This window comes from Egretta garzetta, unplaced genomic scaffold (genome assembly GCF_000687185.1).
Source record: "Egretta garzetta isolate BGI_Z169 unplaced genomic scaffold, ASM68718v1 scaffold137, whole genome shotgun sequence".
NCBI classification, from domain to species: Eukaryota; Metazoa; Chordata; class Aves; order Pelecaniformes; family Ardeidae; genus Egretta; species Egretta garzetta.
The window spans coordinates 708,227-724,356 of record NW_009260139.1 but is presented as its reverse complement, the minus strand read 5'-3'; the positions used below and the strand labels follow the sequence as shown (position 1 = coordinate 724,356).

The window sequence follows — 16,130 nt, the reverse complement described above, 5'->3', positions numbered from 1 at the left end:
GGAACAGGAACTTTTAAGGTCTTTTTTTTTTTTTTTTTTTTTTTTTTACCTAGAGATATGAATACCTGTTTTTCAAATTATGTAGTTCATGAACCTCTGAAATTCTCACTACAACTTTTATATCTAAGCTGTTGACAATTTACCACATGGAAAATTGGATTCCAAATATAGAAACCTTTGTTTTTCCTTTTCTGTGTTTTCTGAAGCAGGGACAGATGAATACTAATTAGTGGTTAATAGATAATAGTTTCCATTCTGTTTAGCTAAAAACTGAAATTACTCCCATCAGTGTAGTACCTCAGAAGCTCTCCACTGTTATCAAAATAGAAATAGCAATATATTTTCTTTCTCAGGTTTCAAAACAGCCAAACTGACATTTTTATAGCACACTTGTTAGTCTAAGGAAAACACTAGGCACACGCGTGGGCCGGGGCCCGGGGACAGGGCGGGAGCCCGTGCCCTGCTGGGACTCGGCGCGCGTTGCAGGACCCGGGTTTGCTCTTTGTTAGACCCTCCCTGGGAAAGTTTGGGGGGAGAAGATGCGTCTTCTTGGAGGTCAAGTTCTTCCTGCCTTTGTCTTTGTCTCTTTGTTGCTCGTTTTTATTCTTTGAGCCTTTCCCTGCGATATCCAGCTGAGGCTCGGGAGCTGCGTTTCCTACGCGGGGGGGGTTCGCCAGCTCTCAGTAGCCTTAAGTCACAAAGGTAAAGTTTTGTGAAGTTCAGTTAAAGTGAGGATCTCGCAGGCAGGGGCTCGTCCTTTTAATACTTTAAAATATTTTGTGCTAAGTGCTTGAAGTTTGTTTTCCCATTCCATTTACCTGTGTTTATGAAACTACAGGCATATGCGTTTTATGAATGAAATTAGCACTGAAAAGTTTGCACATGCAGCTTTCACTTACGATCTCTTGTTTCTGTTTCATTTTAGTTTTTCTGGCTCTCCCTCAATGTATGGCTCTTCTGGAAAACCTTCCTGCTCTATTTTCAAGGGCTGCAGTATTATTATTTGCATCAGATGTTAGGGGTGAGTGACCCGGACATTGCTTTTTGCCCTGGGGTGCTGGGAGATGGGAAAGGGACAGAATGTATTTGCTAATCAAGGGTGACACAAACTGCCTGTTAACGCTGCAAAGTGGGGAAAGATCAAGTAGGAAATTATTGTTGACAGTTGTTTAGGAGTAGAAAGTGGACAGTGTTGAGAAGAAAAGGAGCCAGCTGAGTCTGGGACAGCTCTCCTTCCCCCTCCTCCTCTCCCTCCCGGTGTTCCCAGCTGCAGACAGGCTCACAGAAACACAAACATGCTCAACAGATGACTGGAGCTCAACTTTTTGTCATCAAAACATTAACCAAGCTTACAGGCTCGTGCTGGCAAATTCTTTCTAATCCAGTTATTGCAATACATAGTTGCCGAAGGAATTATTTTGATAAGTCTCAGTTCTTTTTGGTTTTTGTCATCCTCGTAGATGCTCCATTCTGTGTAAATCATTCTAGTCTGTATAAGTCTAGTTTTGTTTTCTAATAGCAAATTCTTGGAATCTGAATGGTTTAATGAAGATTTGACTGTTTTGATTTAGCAAGGGTAGCATCCACCACCACCATAAGAACCCAAGAAGATAATCAGGGGAAGTGAGATACTGGTCTGTCTTGTGAAGTTATCCACACCCCTGCAGTTGTTTGAAACGACTTCCATCCAAAGGGATAGAATAAGGGTTATCAAGTTTCTGGAAAATGCTCTACAGTTGCTCAGAATTTGAGAATCCAGGAAAAAGTGGATGCTTTGTAACGCTGTGTCATACTCAGGCATGGATTTCAATGGAAAGTTGACATGGGGTTAAAGCACGGATGATGCACATCCTAACCTGGAAGCATTTAAGGCCAGGTTGGACGGGGCTCTGAGCAACCTGATCTAGTTAGCGGTGTCCCTGCTCACTGCAGGCGGGTTGGACTAGATGACCTCTAAAGGTCCCTTCCAACCCAAAACATTCTACGATTCTACGATTCTACGATTAACCTGCTATAGAGCCTCTGGGTTTCATCTTTGGTAGATCCAAGATACATTTTTTCATATGATTGATATCATTGCAATAGCTAGCCAGTTCCATAAGCTTTTGTGAACTTGCTTGAAAGTAAGTTGACCTGATACACTTTTCTCTTTTTTGTCTTCATATGGCTGACTCAGATGTCTTCAAGAAATGGATCTTAGCAAAGGTAGTGCAAAAAGAAGGGAATGAAAATACTTAAATCCTTCATGATGATGACTTCCTTGACAGAAACAGTGTGAAAACATGTTTAATTTTACCACAATCTCTAATGTCTTTGCAGCCCAGTGCATCCATTTGAAAACTGTGTTTGCTCCTGGCAGAGCAAGCGGGTTGTTTATAAGGCAGATGTTTTTGGGTCAACATGTTGGGTCAGATTGTCAGCTGGTATCCATCAGCAAAGTTCCTTTCAATTCAGAAGACTCATCTGCCTTGTACCAGCTCATCATCTGGTCTTTTTTTTTGTTTTCTTATACTTCAAAATGAAAGACACTTGCAAAGTAATGTAAGGTGTGTTCAGAACCTGTGAGATGATTCAAACAACAGTTCCCTGTCTTGGTCAAGAGATGAGGACCAGGAGGCCATGCGTTTGAGTTTGTCTAACTGTGTGCAACTGTGGGAAAAATACCAAAGAAGTTTAGAGACGTTCTAAAATGAGAAGGAAAGTGAAGCGCTAAGTCTAAAAGATACTTTTGGTCAAAGTTCTGAAACCAATTTAAACATTTTGAAAATATTAAAAACTGTAAAACATTCTTGCAATTCACTTTTTACAGTTTGTCTAAATATCATCCTTAGATCCCAAAGTTAGCTTTCTCCCGTCTCTTCAGTATATTTCTATATGCGTATAAATCATACAGGTTATTTTGCAAGGGCTGGGAAAACTGAACCCAATTTTATTCTCTTCAGGAAACAGAGTAAGCATATCCATGCTACAGCTGCTGTTACCTTCCATGGGGATTTTTGCTCCTCTTCTTTTTCTGTATTGGTTTGTGTAGCCACTGGTCCATGGCCCATCTGCACAACCAGTCTCCTCTCTGTTCCATACATGGGTGAGTGGCTTGCAGTGTCTCTGTGTGCCATTTCCTGATGTCTGAAAATTTTGAGGTTTAGATAAAACCTCTGCATTTATAATTCAAGAGTTGATTTTTTTTGTCTTAACAGAAGGAACTTTTTTCAGATGCTAGAATGAAAATTGATTGCTTTTTCCAGCCAGTTAACAAAAAATGGCAAAAAGGCATTTTTTGAATAAAAAAAAATCTCTTTGTTTTTCAGTGAGGTCTGCTAAGGAGTTATTTTTTTGTCTTTGTATGCTGCAATAGCCTAAAATCTCATTAAGAACTTCTGCGCTTGGAGCACTGAAAGATTTATCACAAGTTATTTTATTGTTTACCAAGTAACAGGATGGAGAACAAGAAGAGTTGCTGTAGGAAATCAGACTGTGATATGAAATGAGATCTTGGACTGAATATCCTGAATATTTTCAACTCTGCCACGTTTTCATGCCATGTCTTCTCTTTCTGATGTGAAGGAGAAAGAATGGGGTTCATCTTTTGTTCAGTGGTCACTGAGGTGGTTCAATTTCCTTCAGCCTTTGTAGAAGGAGGCTCAGTTTTATTCTTTTCCAATTGCATCCTCTGTGACCTTGAACTAGATACTTAGCACAGGATTTTAAAGTTATTTAGGTGCCTAACTCTCACTCAGTCTTTCAATGACAATCTTTCTGATCCTTAATTCTATACCCGTAAGAAGGCACTAAGAGCATGGTGGTGTCCTGAAAGTGCAAAGAGAATAAATAAGTTACAGGTGCTGATGTGCTAGGAGGAGGTTAATCAGCCTATTCTACGCTACAAAATTTAGTGGGTAAATTTATGTTGCATCAAATGTCACTGCTTTGCTCAGTTTGAGTCCTGCCGATGAGACCATGAACTCTTTCTTCACTGTGGAATCTCCATCCCTGGAGGATTTCAAAAACTAATTGGGCAAAACCCTGAGTAGACTTAGTCTGAGTTTGATGTTGAACCTGCTTAGAGCAGGAGGTTGGAATAGAGGCATCCCAAGGTCCCTTTCAACCAGAATGATTCTGTGCTTATATGAATCCTGTGATGTAAGTTCAACCAGAACCTAGTGGATGTAAACCCCTTCCCAGTACTTTTGCCTTGATGAACCATCCCTTTGGATACTCAATTGCTTCTAACACTGCAGATCATAATCTTACTGCATGAATGCATGCACTGCTGCAAGTTCAGGAACATGATTCAGATAAAGTATCTCAATTTTTCATAATTTAATAAATGTTAACTTGTGGCCTTACGTTGCTTAAAGAAGAGAAGTCTGGAAACCACCCAACAGGCATGGATTTCTTGTAGAAGAGTGTGGCAAAGAGGAAAGGAGTATTCTCATTTTCATGTTCATGATAGATACTACAAGATGTAGTAAGCATGAATTACAGAAAGAAAGATTCATAAATTACTTTATGTGACTCCAGAATCTTCATTGCTGGAGGTTTTGTGTCTGCTCAGTCAGTGAAATTGTCCAGATGATTAATTTCTTTGCAGACCTCAAGATTTCTCCTTTCAGATTAGCTTGGCTGTATTTTTTTACAAGTTTGCTTGCATCTGACCAACAAATTCAGTCCGAAGTTCAGTACTGGCTGCTTTATAGAACTCTAATCTTGCTTTTAACAGCATTAAATGAAATACTTGTTTCTTGTTGCTCGAGTTCCCCATGAGCAGAAAGAGCATTGGGCTCATTTTGTCATGGCATAAAAGGTCTCTAAAAATGGATGTTAATGCAAGAGATAAGCTTCTGTGTTTCAGACCAAAGTGGAGAAAATGCATTCTCAGAAGGATCTCTTTGGGGAAAGATTGAATAACTGAAAATGGGATTGAAAAGGAAAAGTGCTGCCTCGCTTTGTTATCTGTACAGTTGCTGCCTTCTTACTGTGCAGTACCGTGCATCACATTTATGTCATCTTTATTCACTGCTTGGAATATGTTCCAGATGTTCCAGTAACTTGCATGTCTCTCCTTGATAGTTTATCGTAATGATAGAGATTTTACTAATGGAGGCCAAATTCTGCTTTCATTGATCCTCATGCAACCACACTGCAGCCTGCTTCCCCCACACGTCTAAGCATTGGAGGGAGTTGTGTATCTTGACCATTTATTTTCCTTAACGCAGTGTGGTTTTGCTATTTAAGCATCTCATAACCAGGCTGCTTGGGATTTGCTCTTTAGAGTGTTACATGTAGCAAAAATGTCTAGTAATAGATTTATGTTGCTATGGAAGATATTTATATATATGCAGGATTCCCTAATGAAGATGAGGTTGTCTTGATAGTCCCCTTCAATTTGCAAGTAAATATCTTCTTGCATTCTCTTTGCCTTGCTCTGGGTTTTTGGTTTGCCAGAACATTTTTTCCTTCAACCTTTTGTCCTTCCCAGACAGCTCACAGTTCAGCATCGTTGCTGAGATTACTCTCAGTTACGAGCCAATGAAGACTTGGGGGTTTGCACCATATAGTTCTTCTGTTTGCTTGCTTCCTTCTTTTTTTTTTTTTTTTTTTTTTTTTTTTTAAGCTCAGATGGCAATAATCCCATGAAGGACATCTATGTTATTGACTTTGATGGGAGAACTTCCACCTTTGCCAAACTTCTGGTGAAACTGTCAATAGTGGAGGTTCAATTAGTAGAGGTACATCTCAAATGATTAACTGATTTTTTTTCTCCTGCGTCATGTAGACTGGTGTTAAAAATAGTCTTGGTTGTCATCATTGTTCCTCGTTCTAAGGTGATCATGGCATAATACTCCGTGTAGAACGGAACTGAATTATGGCCAAAATGTTTCTTTGGTTGATCATTCATTATATTATGTATTATTGCAGAGCTCCCATGGTACTGCAACAATGGCAGGTCTTAACAGAAAAATAGCTGCATTACACTGCAGAAGATCAGTTTTACAGACCATATTACCTCCTGTGTTGTGATAATAATTCAACATAAAGGAGGCTCCTAGTAGCAGACGTTGCATCACTACTGTGTGAGTGTGACTTGGATATGACAGCAACTTCCTGCGCTGGCCATTGGGTGCAGTGCGTTGTGAATCTCTTGGGGGGAACTCAGGTACCCTTAATCCCTAGACTGATGGCTGAATTTGTGGAGATTATGCTGCATTTTGCAGGATCAACTATTCAAGCTCTTGTTGCTAATGAACATATAAAACACTGTCGTGTTTTGTGATGTTGCTGCAGCAGAAAGGTGGTCTGGAACACTCAAATCTGGAGGTAACTTGAGACCCCTTACGGTCTAGATGTCTATCATTCTGCCTGGCACAAAAAAGAAACCTGTAACTTGACATTAACAACACTGACAAGAGTCTTCTTTAAATTTGTATTTCCTAAGGTCAGGATTTTAACAGATTAAATTAACTGATTAATAGATTAATAAAGATGAACATTTGGTCTGAAATCTTGTAAGTGAATACTCTTTGTTCAGATAAGTTCGAAGCTAGTACTGAATTCCAGATTGAGACAGTTGCTTCCTTCAGATGGAATGACTGATTTAAGCAGAAGGCGGGGGGGGCACAAGGGGACTGCATATAAAATGAAAACATGACCTAAATATGTGGACAGGAAGAGGGGGAGGACCTTGAAGGAATGTCTGTTTGGTGAGTTACAAGTGAACGCTTAAAATATTGATTCTCAGTAGTGCAAGGAAAATACCCCACACCTCATGACGGAGCTGAAAATATTGTTGCCATTGTCCAGTCCTTATGTTTCTCCCTTTCTGTAATATCATATCCAACATCTGATTCATATATGCAAGCAGAAGACTGAAGATGAATTAGCATAGAGAATTAAGAGTTAAATTCTCTGTGCAGAGAATTGCTGGGGTTTGTTGATTTATTTTTAAATGGTTCATATACTTTTTCAAATGTGATTCAAAAATATTACACCACTTAGTCTTAAAATAATTTTTAAAGGGTTGCAGTACATGAGGTTGGGATTTAGAGTCGTGCCTTGAAACTTTCCATTTTCAGGAAGAAAACCAAGTCAGACTTTTGTAGAAGTTTTCACACGTTCTGGTAGGTTTCCGCTACCCTCGCATTTTCCTTCCTTTCAGCTTCCCTTCAGCTGCTTCAGTTTTTTGGGTTTTTTTTTTTTTTTTTTTTTTGCTAGGTCTCCAGCCAGATTTGGCAGGCCTAGGGGGAATAGTTGCTATCCGTACAATTCAGCTCTGTCCTTCATCTTAGATTATCTGTGCTCTGTTACGCAAAACAAGGAGTAGTATATGAAGAAAAGGAAGTCAGGTCAAAAGCAGGCACATTGTGTAGCACAGTTAGTCCCACTTATGAAAATAAATATTTTTAGCTGCTCCAGTACTGATTTGGGGAGGTGGTCTGTGACCTGTGTCCACATAGCAGCATGTGGTTTATGAGTCTTCCCACAACTTTCAAGTTGCCCTGAACTGTAGAAGATTGAAAAAGTTCAAAGAAAGGCCTCCAGAGAGAGCATCAAGTGTGGTGGCTCTACTGCACCATGACCTGTTTAGGATTGTTGCTTGTAGGTAGTGAAGTTTGAGAAACAGAATTGCATCCCTTCTAGGTGTGGAAGGATTTGCGGTATTCTTCCATTTTTTTTGCTGCAAGATGGGCTTAAACAGTGAGATAGGACAGTATTTGTTGAAGTCTTCTTGTATTGTGCTCTCCAGTATGTTTTGCAACCATGTATTGAATATTAGATTCTGTGTGCAGCAGTTGCAGGTAACGTTCACCTCTGTGTTTATAACTGACTAACTTTAGGGAATTCTGTAGTACACAGTAAGTTACTTTAGCCCTCAACCTAAAGCTGAAATCATTTGCCTAACTGCAGAGGAGCTCATTTCCCCTACTTTGCTGGCAGCAACACACAGAACATCTGACGAGAGCTGACTCTTTGCTTCTCTGTCCTACTTTGCATGTTGTATGAGTGTAGCTGGGAGTCTGTCCCGATTTCTGTGGGACTGTACATCAGACAGGGATAGCTGGAGAACTTCCATTCCCCCAATATCTTTGGATCTCTTTTCTGCTGCTTTGGAGAAGGAAGATATGGTGGTTGCTTTATACTTGACTGGAGAAAATATCTAGCCTAGTTTTTCGGATTTGAGTTTGTAGTGGGTCCAGTTCCCTACTACTGCTGCCACAGATTTCCTCCATGAATTCAATTAATCCCTTAGTTTTTCTGTGCCCCTTTGCCCCTCCATGAAATGGGATAACGGCATGTGTGGTACTAGGTAGGCAGAGTACAGGAGGAGGTTGTCAAATGCTTGGATTTGCTATCAGCAAAGCTGGAGAGTGTCCAGCAGAAATTTTGGGGGTGGGTTTTTTCCCTCTTATTGATCCTACAGAAATCTCACACACTACTAACATGAAAGAACACTTTTTTTTTTCTTAAGACAATGATAATCTTAGGAAGAGTGTTCTATTTCTCTCATTTCTTAGCTACTTAATAAGGATATGAGGCTGTACCTCGAATACTGTGTTCAGTTTTGGGCCCCTCACTACAAGAAAGACATTGCATTGCTGGAGCATGTCCAGAGGAGAGCAACAAAGCTGGGGAGGGGTCTGGAGCACAAGGCTGATGGGGAGCAGCTGAGGGAACTGGGGGTGTTCAGCCTGGAGAAGAGGAGGCTGAGGGGAGACCTTATTGCCCTCTGCAACTGCCTGACAGGAGGGGGTAGCGAGGTGGGGGTCGGCCTCTTCTGCCAGGTGACAAGAGGTAGGATGAGGGGAAATGGTCTGAAGTTGTGCCAGGGCAGGTTTAGGTTGGTCATTAGGAAAAATTTTTTCACTGAAAGGGTTGTCAAGCATTGGAACGGGCTGCCCAGGGAAGTGGTCCAGTCCCCATCCCTGGAGGTATTTAAAAGATGGGTAGACAAGGTGCTTAGGGACATGGTTTAGTGGTGGGATGGCAGGGTTAGGTTAACAGTTCGACTTGATGATCTTAAAGGTCTTTTCCAACCTACACGATTCTATGATTCTCTATTCCCTTCTAGAACCAGTGAGTTGCCTTGGAGCAAAAATCATCTTTTATTCTGCTATTGTTTAAAAATCCAACAATGCACTATGTAATGTGTTACTGTGCCATCCAGGCAATGCAAAGGAAATCAAGAAAGAGACCGCTTGGAAACCATTGGGAAAGAATTGGTTGCATGAGGATATTTTTAGCCTTTGGATATATGTTAAGAGCAAATTTAGTACTCTCTTGCATGAATTGTCATTCTAAGCATTCCTAAATGTATTACTTTACCATTGTTTTCAAACTGGTCCTGGGCTTGTTGCAGAAAACAGTGCCCAACTCTATTTCTTCAGAGTAAAACCTTAAATGAACCATTGGTGGCAATATTTGAACCACACTTTCCTAGAAGTGCACTGCATATTTGAAGAAGTCGTTTCCTGGTCTTTTTTTGTCTTTGTACAGATGCTGATAGCATTGAATTAGAATTAATGTAAAGTTATTGCATTATGAATGAATATTTGCTACTTGTTAAATAGGGGCATGGAAAAACACAAAGGAAGGTTAGTAGGGTAGCTTTTTCTACTCGTCATAGCTGATTCATATTTTTTGTACCAGTTGAATTGTTTGGCATTTTACTTATTTCTTACAATAAATTATTTCATGTCTTTAATAGTATACAGTGTAAAAGTAACTCTAGTCTAGACTATTCCAATCCAGACCATTTTGTCAACCTTCTGTAAGAGGAATAGTTGTGCCTGATAAAGGAAGTCTTGCATAACTGATATCATGCCTGGTTTATGTTTAAACTCAAAGACAACATAAATTCTTGAGTACCATGATGTACCATATAGGTCTTATAATAGAAATTATTACAGTTTTCAAATTGCTTTACTTATTAATTGTATTGCAACTTTTTTTCAGCTTTTGGGTGTTAGTCAAGAGCCACAAAAATGGTTCAGTTTAATTCTCAGTTTTGCATAATGTTAGTACTATATGGTCCTTGGGTTTTTCAAACCGTGCTCATTTAATCACTGAAATACTGCAGCACAGAAGCCAGCTCTAATAAAAATGCTTATATGTGTTTAATGACTATGCTTTTGAAGTTATTGCTTTTGTGAGGTGTATAGCTCATTTTTAGCTTCCCTTTAGAGGAATAACAATTAATGAAAATAGAGACAGTTTGAATATGCAAACGGCACATTATAGAGACATTTTACTTGCCATTAAATCAAATCATTTCAAGGGTATTGCCATTTTATCTGATAGTTCAGAAAATACTTACAGTGTTCTAAAGTCACTTTAAGCTACTGTGGGGAGAAATATTTATTGTGGTTATTCACATTTTTTTTTTTTTTAATCATACTTTGAAGTCTCAGGTGACATCAGCATTCAGTAAAATCTCAGCTCAGTTGCTGAGGTTGTGGCCATTGTAGCTGGTGCTCGGTTGTAGCCATTGCACTTGGGCTCCGGACCAGCTGGGAGAGTCCAGAGCGGGAGGAGAGGGTTATCTAAAGTCTGAAGAATATGAGTTGTGAGGGAAAAGGAGCAAGAATAATCTCTCACTGTGCATGTGAACGAAGTGTGCGGTAACAGATGAAACAGGAGCAAGGGAGGGTTTATGTAAGGGGAAAAAGGACTAACTGCACTGAAAGAAATAGCGGAGGAAGTCTCCAGAGTGGGAAAGAACTAAGCAATGTGGTTCTAGCCTTATTTTCTATAGTACGGTAGGCTGACGATGCCTCTGTTGTAAGTGCCCCTCTCAGTGTAACTTCTGTGAGATCTGCTGCTGGGACGTTTGCCAGGGATCCCACATTTACATGGCAGAGAACAAGGTAGAGCACGGTTTGGGGGATTATTGCTCCTGCTCCTCATGGGCAACTTCTGAGAGGAGGTGCCCTGACTGCTTTGGTCTGTGGAAGCTGGTAGGGTCTGGCAAGGAGGTCCCTAGCGCTCAGGTCTGACTAAATCATGGAAAGTAGCCAGAAGAGAAATGGGATTTAGGGAGAGAGCTTGATGCTTCAGGTAAATTGAACATCTTTACCTTCTGTTTGCCTACGGACTTGCTGCCCAGATGTACTGCAGAGGAGGTGGGGTACATGGGTGTTACTTACAGTGAGAGCAGGCAGGTTTTGGGTTTTTTTTTTTGGTATTTTATGGTACTGAGAAGCTCCTGCCATGCCGTCGTGCTTGTGATCTTGCTAGACACGCTGAAGTCCAGTTATTTCATTTACTTTACTTTTACTAGTTTATATATTCATCCATTTCTGTGACGTGTAGATAAGTCTGTAAAAAACAACTAAGAGCAATTACAAATTTTGAAATTGCAAGGCTTTTCTAATAATTTTTGTAAAAAAAAAAATATTTCCAAATAAATAAAACCTCTTTATTTCTCTGCAATTTTCTTATTCTTGATGTGAAAGATATGAATATAATAAATGTTTCACAGATGACATTTTTTTTGACTGAGAAATAACAACTGTTCTTTTTTGACATGAAGTTTAATTTTTAAAAAGTAATTAATCTTTAGTAATTTTTATTAGATAATTTGCACCTGTTCAAATCATTCACATACCTCTGCAGTATTTGAGCTATCTTATAATATTATAATAGGTTTTTATTAATGTCTTCAGGAGTTGAAAAACTTGGGGGTTTAGAGAACATTGTAAGAAATACCCTTACAGAAATCTGTTGACAGTCTAAAAGCATCTTTTATATAAGCTAGTAAAATGGTAATTCAACCTAATAACTAGGAGAACAATGGCATTTTGCTAACTTTTTAAAAATCATAAATGAATGAGAGACTATAATAAGAATAAAAAATACAGGGTTATGACATTAATGTGCGCTTTGTTCATTTATTTGACAAGTGTTTTTGTTCTAATTATGTAAGTTCCAAATTTACCAGTGAAAGCATTAAAAAGCAGTAAAATTAGATTTCATTACAGTTCCCAGCTATTGAGTAGTTAAAATGAAGAAAACCTACTTTCTTTAGGTCCAAATACAGCACTGCATGCTATGAATGGATGAGGAGTTCTGTCAGAATTCCCTAACAGTCCTTGAAACAATATTATCGTTTCAGTTTAATTGAATCCATTTTTTTTTTTTTTTACATCTTTTTCTGGCTTGTTTACCAGAAAATCATTACACTTTACTTAGATGGCTGTCTAGTGTCTTCATAGTATTTATCCCTTTTTCGTATTGCCCTGTCTGTTGAAGCTTTAGGGTCATTCCTTGGTGGACGCTTATTGTTGTGTCAGATATGTCTTGTTCCATGTGCCTTTGTGCACTGATGGAGACATTGGTTCTTTCAGTAGAAAGTTGTAATTTGCTGACACAATTGCTGACACAATGAATTTTGAAAAAAATTTTGGATGCAAAGGTGAGAGCTGTTTCCCTCGGAGAACAGGATAGCGTGCTGTGTGTTCAGTGGTTTTTCCAGTACATGAGAAACATCATGAAACTTCGCTATTCTGATAAGTCAGGAGAGCATGGGAACCATTGGGCTTCACAGCAAAGAAAAAGAGGTTGAATATCGACACCTGACCCATCAGACTGTCTTTTCTCCCTGTAATCTAACTCTTGCTATATTTGTTCAGCTAGGATTGTGTGTTAGCAGAGCTTCAGCGTCTGTCCTCAATCTCAACTGCTGCCTGGTCCTTCTACCAATGTGCCGTGTTCTCTTGGCCTTCCTGCGAGGATCTCAGAAGGTAAGTACTGTCCTCAGAATGCAGTGGTTGAGAAGAGGGCCTTGGTTTCTATTTAGGCTAAAAATAATAGGAAAAAATCTGTTATATCCCTGTTTATTATACAGGGTGCAAGTATTGGCCATTTGGCCTAGGTTCATGACTCTCTGAAGAGAGTGCCTTGGCTGGCATGGTCTGGTTTGTTGGACTTGTTGGGAGGAAGGTTTCTTCAATACATTTTTGAAGGACAGGGACTTGCTGTGGAACTGTAACCAGACCAAGTCTCCTCCTTTCCCAACTCTGATATAAAAGATATCTGTGTCCCCTCTACTGCTTCCTGGTAGAATTCAACAGAGCAAAATGAACTCCATCTCTGCATGACCAGAAGTGTCCTACTGGAGATGACAGAACTTGAAATAAAAAAATGCAACCTGATGTATTCATTGTAATGGGAGAAAAAAAAAAGTTCTGGCAAACCTAAGAGGGTTTGTTTTCTGCACCAGTATTCAGTAGACAGTAGTTTAGCTTGTTTGTGATTCGCCAGTTGCTTTTACAGAAATATAAGTAATGCTTTTGAGGAACATCTGTGCTTTTTAGATGGTTGCAAATTGAACCTATGAGTTCTGTTCATCGTGTGACAGTACCTGTAAGATTTGATGTCTATAGACGCATATATGTATGCAAATATACCTTCCCCTCTGATCCTGCTCACTAAAGATGCCTACAACAATTAGTGCTGGAATTCCTACATTTTAAGGCCAGAAGGGACATTACTTTATGTGCTCTTGACAGACCCAACTGTATTTTCTTCATTAAGACCTCAAAATTGGCTCACTGACATAATCCTGTAGTATTTAAATTTAGTTACTGTGCTTGCAAGGGTGTTAAACCTAGTAAAAGCTGAAGTTGCTATTATATCACCGTAGCTGCTGTTAGAATTTTTTTTGTTGCTTTGTTTTAGAAGAGAGATTGCTTGAATTCTTCTCTTGTTAGGTTGCCAGCAGGAAAACCAGAAGACTGCTAGATAAAAGTAAAACTTTCCATGTGACGTGTGGTGTTACAATATGCGTCTTTTCAGGTAAGATCTTACTGTGCTGAGCAGCAGTTCATTCGGGAAATACACTGAAGCAGCACTTCGTGTTTTTTCTTGTACAGTACATTTGGGGGTAGTCTTGCTCTGTGCTTCCCTGCCTTAAGTTGTGAATGCTTTCTCATGTGTGGGGGTTTTTTTGGTTTATTTTTCATTTAAACACATGGCTTACATTCTAATGCCGTGCCTTTCCTTAAAATTCCAGTTTCTAAAAGGACAGGTATATGCGATCTGGTCAAAATCTGCCATTACAAGTGACCCTCCATTGTGCCTAAGGAATTTGGGTGAAGAACTAGGGTGCTGCAGGCTTACCTGCAGAAGAGGGAGCAGTGGAGACAAATACCCAATGCGGTGAAGAAGAAATACTCGTGGGTGGACACCTTTGAATGGAGTCTCCCAACTGAAGCATTACAATACAGAAAGGGTTGCTGTCATGTTAGAAAATGTTAAAATACATACAGCTTTCTGCCATGAATATCTATAACCTGATTTACTTTAGAAAAAGAATTCCTTAGTCCCTGATGCATCTCATGCAGGTGGTGTGATTAGAGCTTGGCATCTGGGTAGCCACTTTTCTGTATTTCAAAGGAACATCTACCTCTTATTTATGGATCTCAGCTTTACTCTCTTGTTTTTAGTCCTGCATGTTGCTGCTCATCTGGTAAATGCTCTTAACTTCTCTGAGAACTACAATGAAGACTTTCTGGCACTAAATGCAGCGAACTATCGTGGTGAGGTGAGCCAGCTGTCCATTCATATTTTGCTTTTAAGTATATAACTTAATATTTTATTATTTATGCATTCAATTCTGTTTTATGATCCACCCTATGATCTATACGGTGCTGCTGTTTTGTGCACTGAAAACTCACCATCACGTGCTGTGGATTTTAGTTCTCTCTCCAGACAGAGCATGTATTAAGCACTTTTTGTTTTAAGCCAGCAGGATTCGATCCTATTGGATGATGAGGTGGAGAACGCTGTCATCAAGGTCCTTTCACCTTGCACCCTGTCCCCCTGCTTCTCTTCTTCTGCTTCCCTCTATTCCTTGCATGGGCCTGGTTGAGACAGTTCTGATGCTGTTTGGGCAAATGCATTCTGCATTTGCACTGTTTAGATTATAGTGCTACATGTCATACACTGGGGAGTTGAGGACAGTGAGATTTGAGATTGATTTTGCATTTTTAAACTGCAGTAGGAACTGGAGTGTATATGCTAAGAGTGGAATTAGTTATTTGCATGAACTGGGCTGGAAGCCGATTTCTACTTACAAAATACTTGGTTTGCATCACTTCTCTGACTGGGGTGCGGATCTCCTGAAGGCATACCAGAGTCCTAGTCCCTCCTCCAGGTGCTTGCTTATGCATTTGGCACTGGAGAGATATTTGCAGATTTTAGGAGTAAGACCAGAGTCCAGGACTCTTTCCTCTTTGGGCTACAATCAACTTGTTTTTTTATATTCATTCTAGTCTCAAGTCTGCATTTCTTTTCTACCAGCTTCATTAGGAAAGATTTTGAATGACCCTATCCCAGCTGCGTCCTTTCCTGGAAAAGGAGAGCTTGCTTGACTCAGCCCAGGCTCATAAGGACCAACAACCAAGGTCTTCCACTCCCTGGGCGAATGATCTAATCATGGAGCTATTCTATGGCAGACAGACATGCCAACACCAACTATTGTGCTGAGGTTCTGGATTGAACTCAAGTGTCTGCATGTGTTAGGAGTGGTCTAACAGATTTAGCCTCATCAGGAACATTAGCAGGAGCTTGCCTCGGGCAAGAACGTGCCAGGGTGTGCATGGCAGCCTGTGCTAAGCAGCTGTAGGAATTTTGCAATAGAAAATTAAGATAGTGACAAGTCTTTAGTAACTCTAGGAACAAAATCTCCCAGATTTTAGGTACTCTAGGAGCTCTTGAACCTTTGAGCTTGAATTCCACTTTATCAATGACCTGGATGAGGGGATTGAGTGCACCCTCAGCAAGTCTGCAGATGACACTAAGCTGGGTGGGAGTGTTGATCTGCTGTTGAGGGTAGGAAGGCTCTGCAGAGGGATGTGGACAGGCTGGATCCATGGGCTGAGGCCAATTGTATGAGGTTCAACAAGGCCAGGTGATGGGTCCTGCATTTGGGTCACAACAACCCCATGCAACGCTATAGGCTTGGGGCAGAGTGGCTGGAAAGCTGCCTGGTGGAAAAAGACCTGGGGGTTCTGGTTGACAGCCATCTGAATATGAGCTAGCAGTGTGCCCAGGTGGCCAAGAAGGACAAGGGCATCCTGGCCTGTATCAGGAATAGTGTGGCCAGCAGGAGCAGGGAAGTGATCGTGCCCCTG

At 40.2% G+C, this 16,130-nt stretch overlaps 1 protein-coding gene across 3 annotated transcripts in view; it reads left to right on the top strand.

Moving 5' to 3' along the window:
* The first annotated feature begins 931 nt into the window (after positions 1-931).
* The window catches only part of NOX4 (NADPH oxidase 4), a 119,339-nt gene continuing 104,140 nt past the window's right edge, over positions 932-16,130 (top strand). The window contains exons 1-4 of one of the 3 annotated variants that reach the window (XM_009641683.2): positions 932-1,021; positions 12,627-12,737; positions 13,707-13,791; positions 14,442-14,539. In XM_009641683.2, coding sequence (XP_009639978.1) covers positions 1,013-1,021; positions 12,627-12,737; positions 13,707-13,791; positions 14,442-14,539 — 303 coding nt within the window. In that variant the 5' untranslated portion in view covers positions 932-1,012. The remainder of the gene's footprint in view (positions 1,022-12,626; positions 12,738-13,706; positions 13,792-14,441; positions 14,540-16,130) is intronic. The other 2 variants (XM_009641684.2, XM_035897104.1) reach the window with 2 other exon arrangements.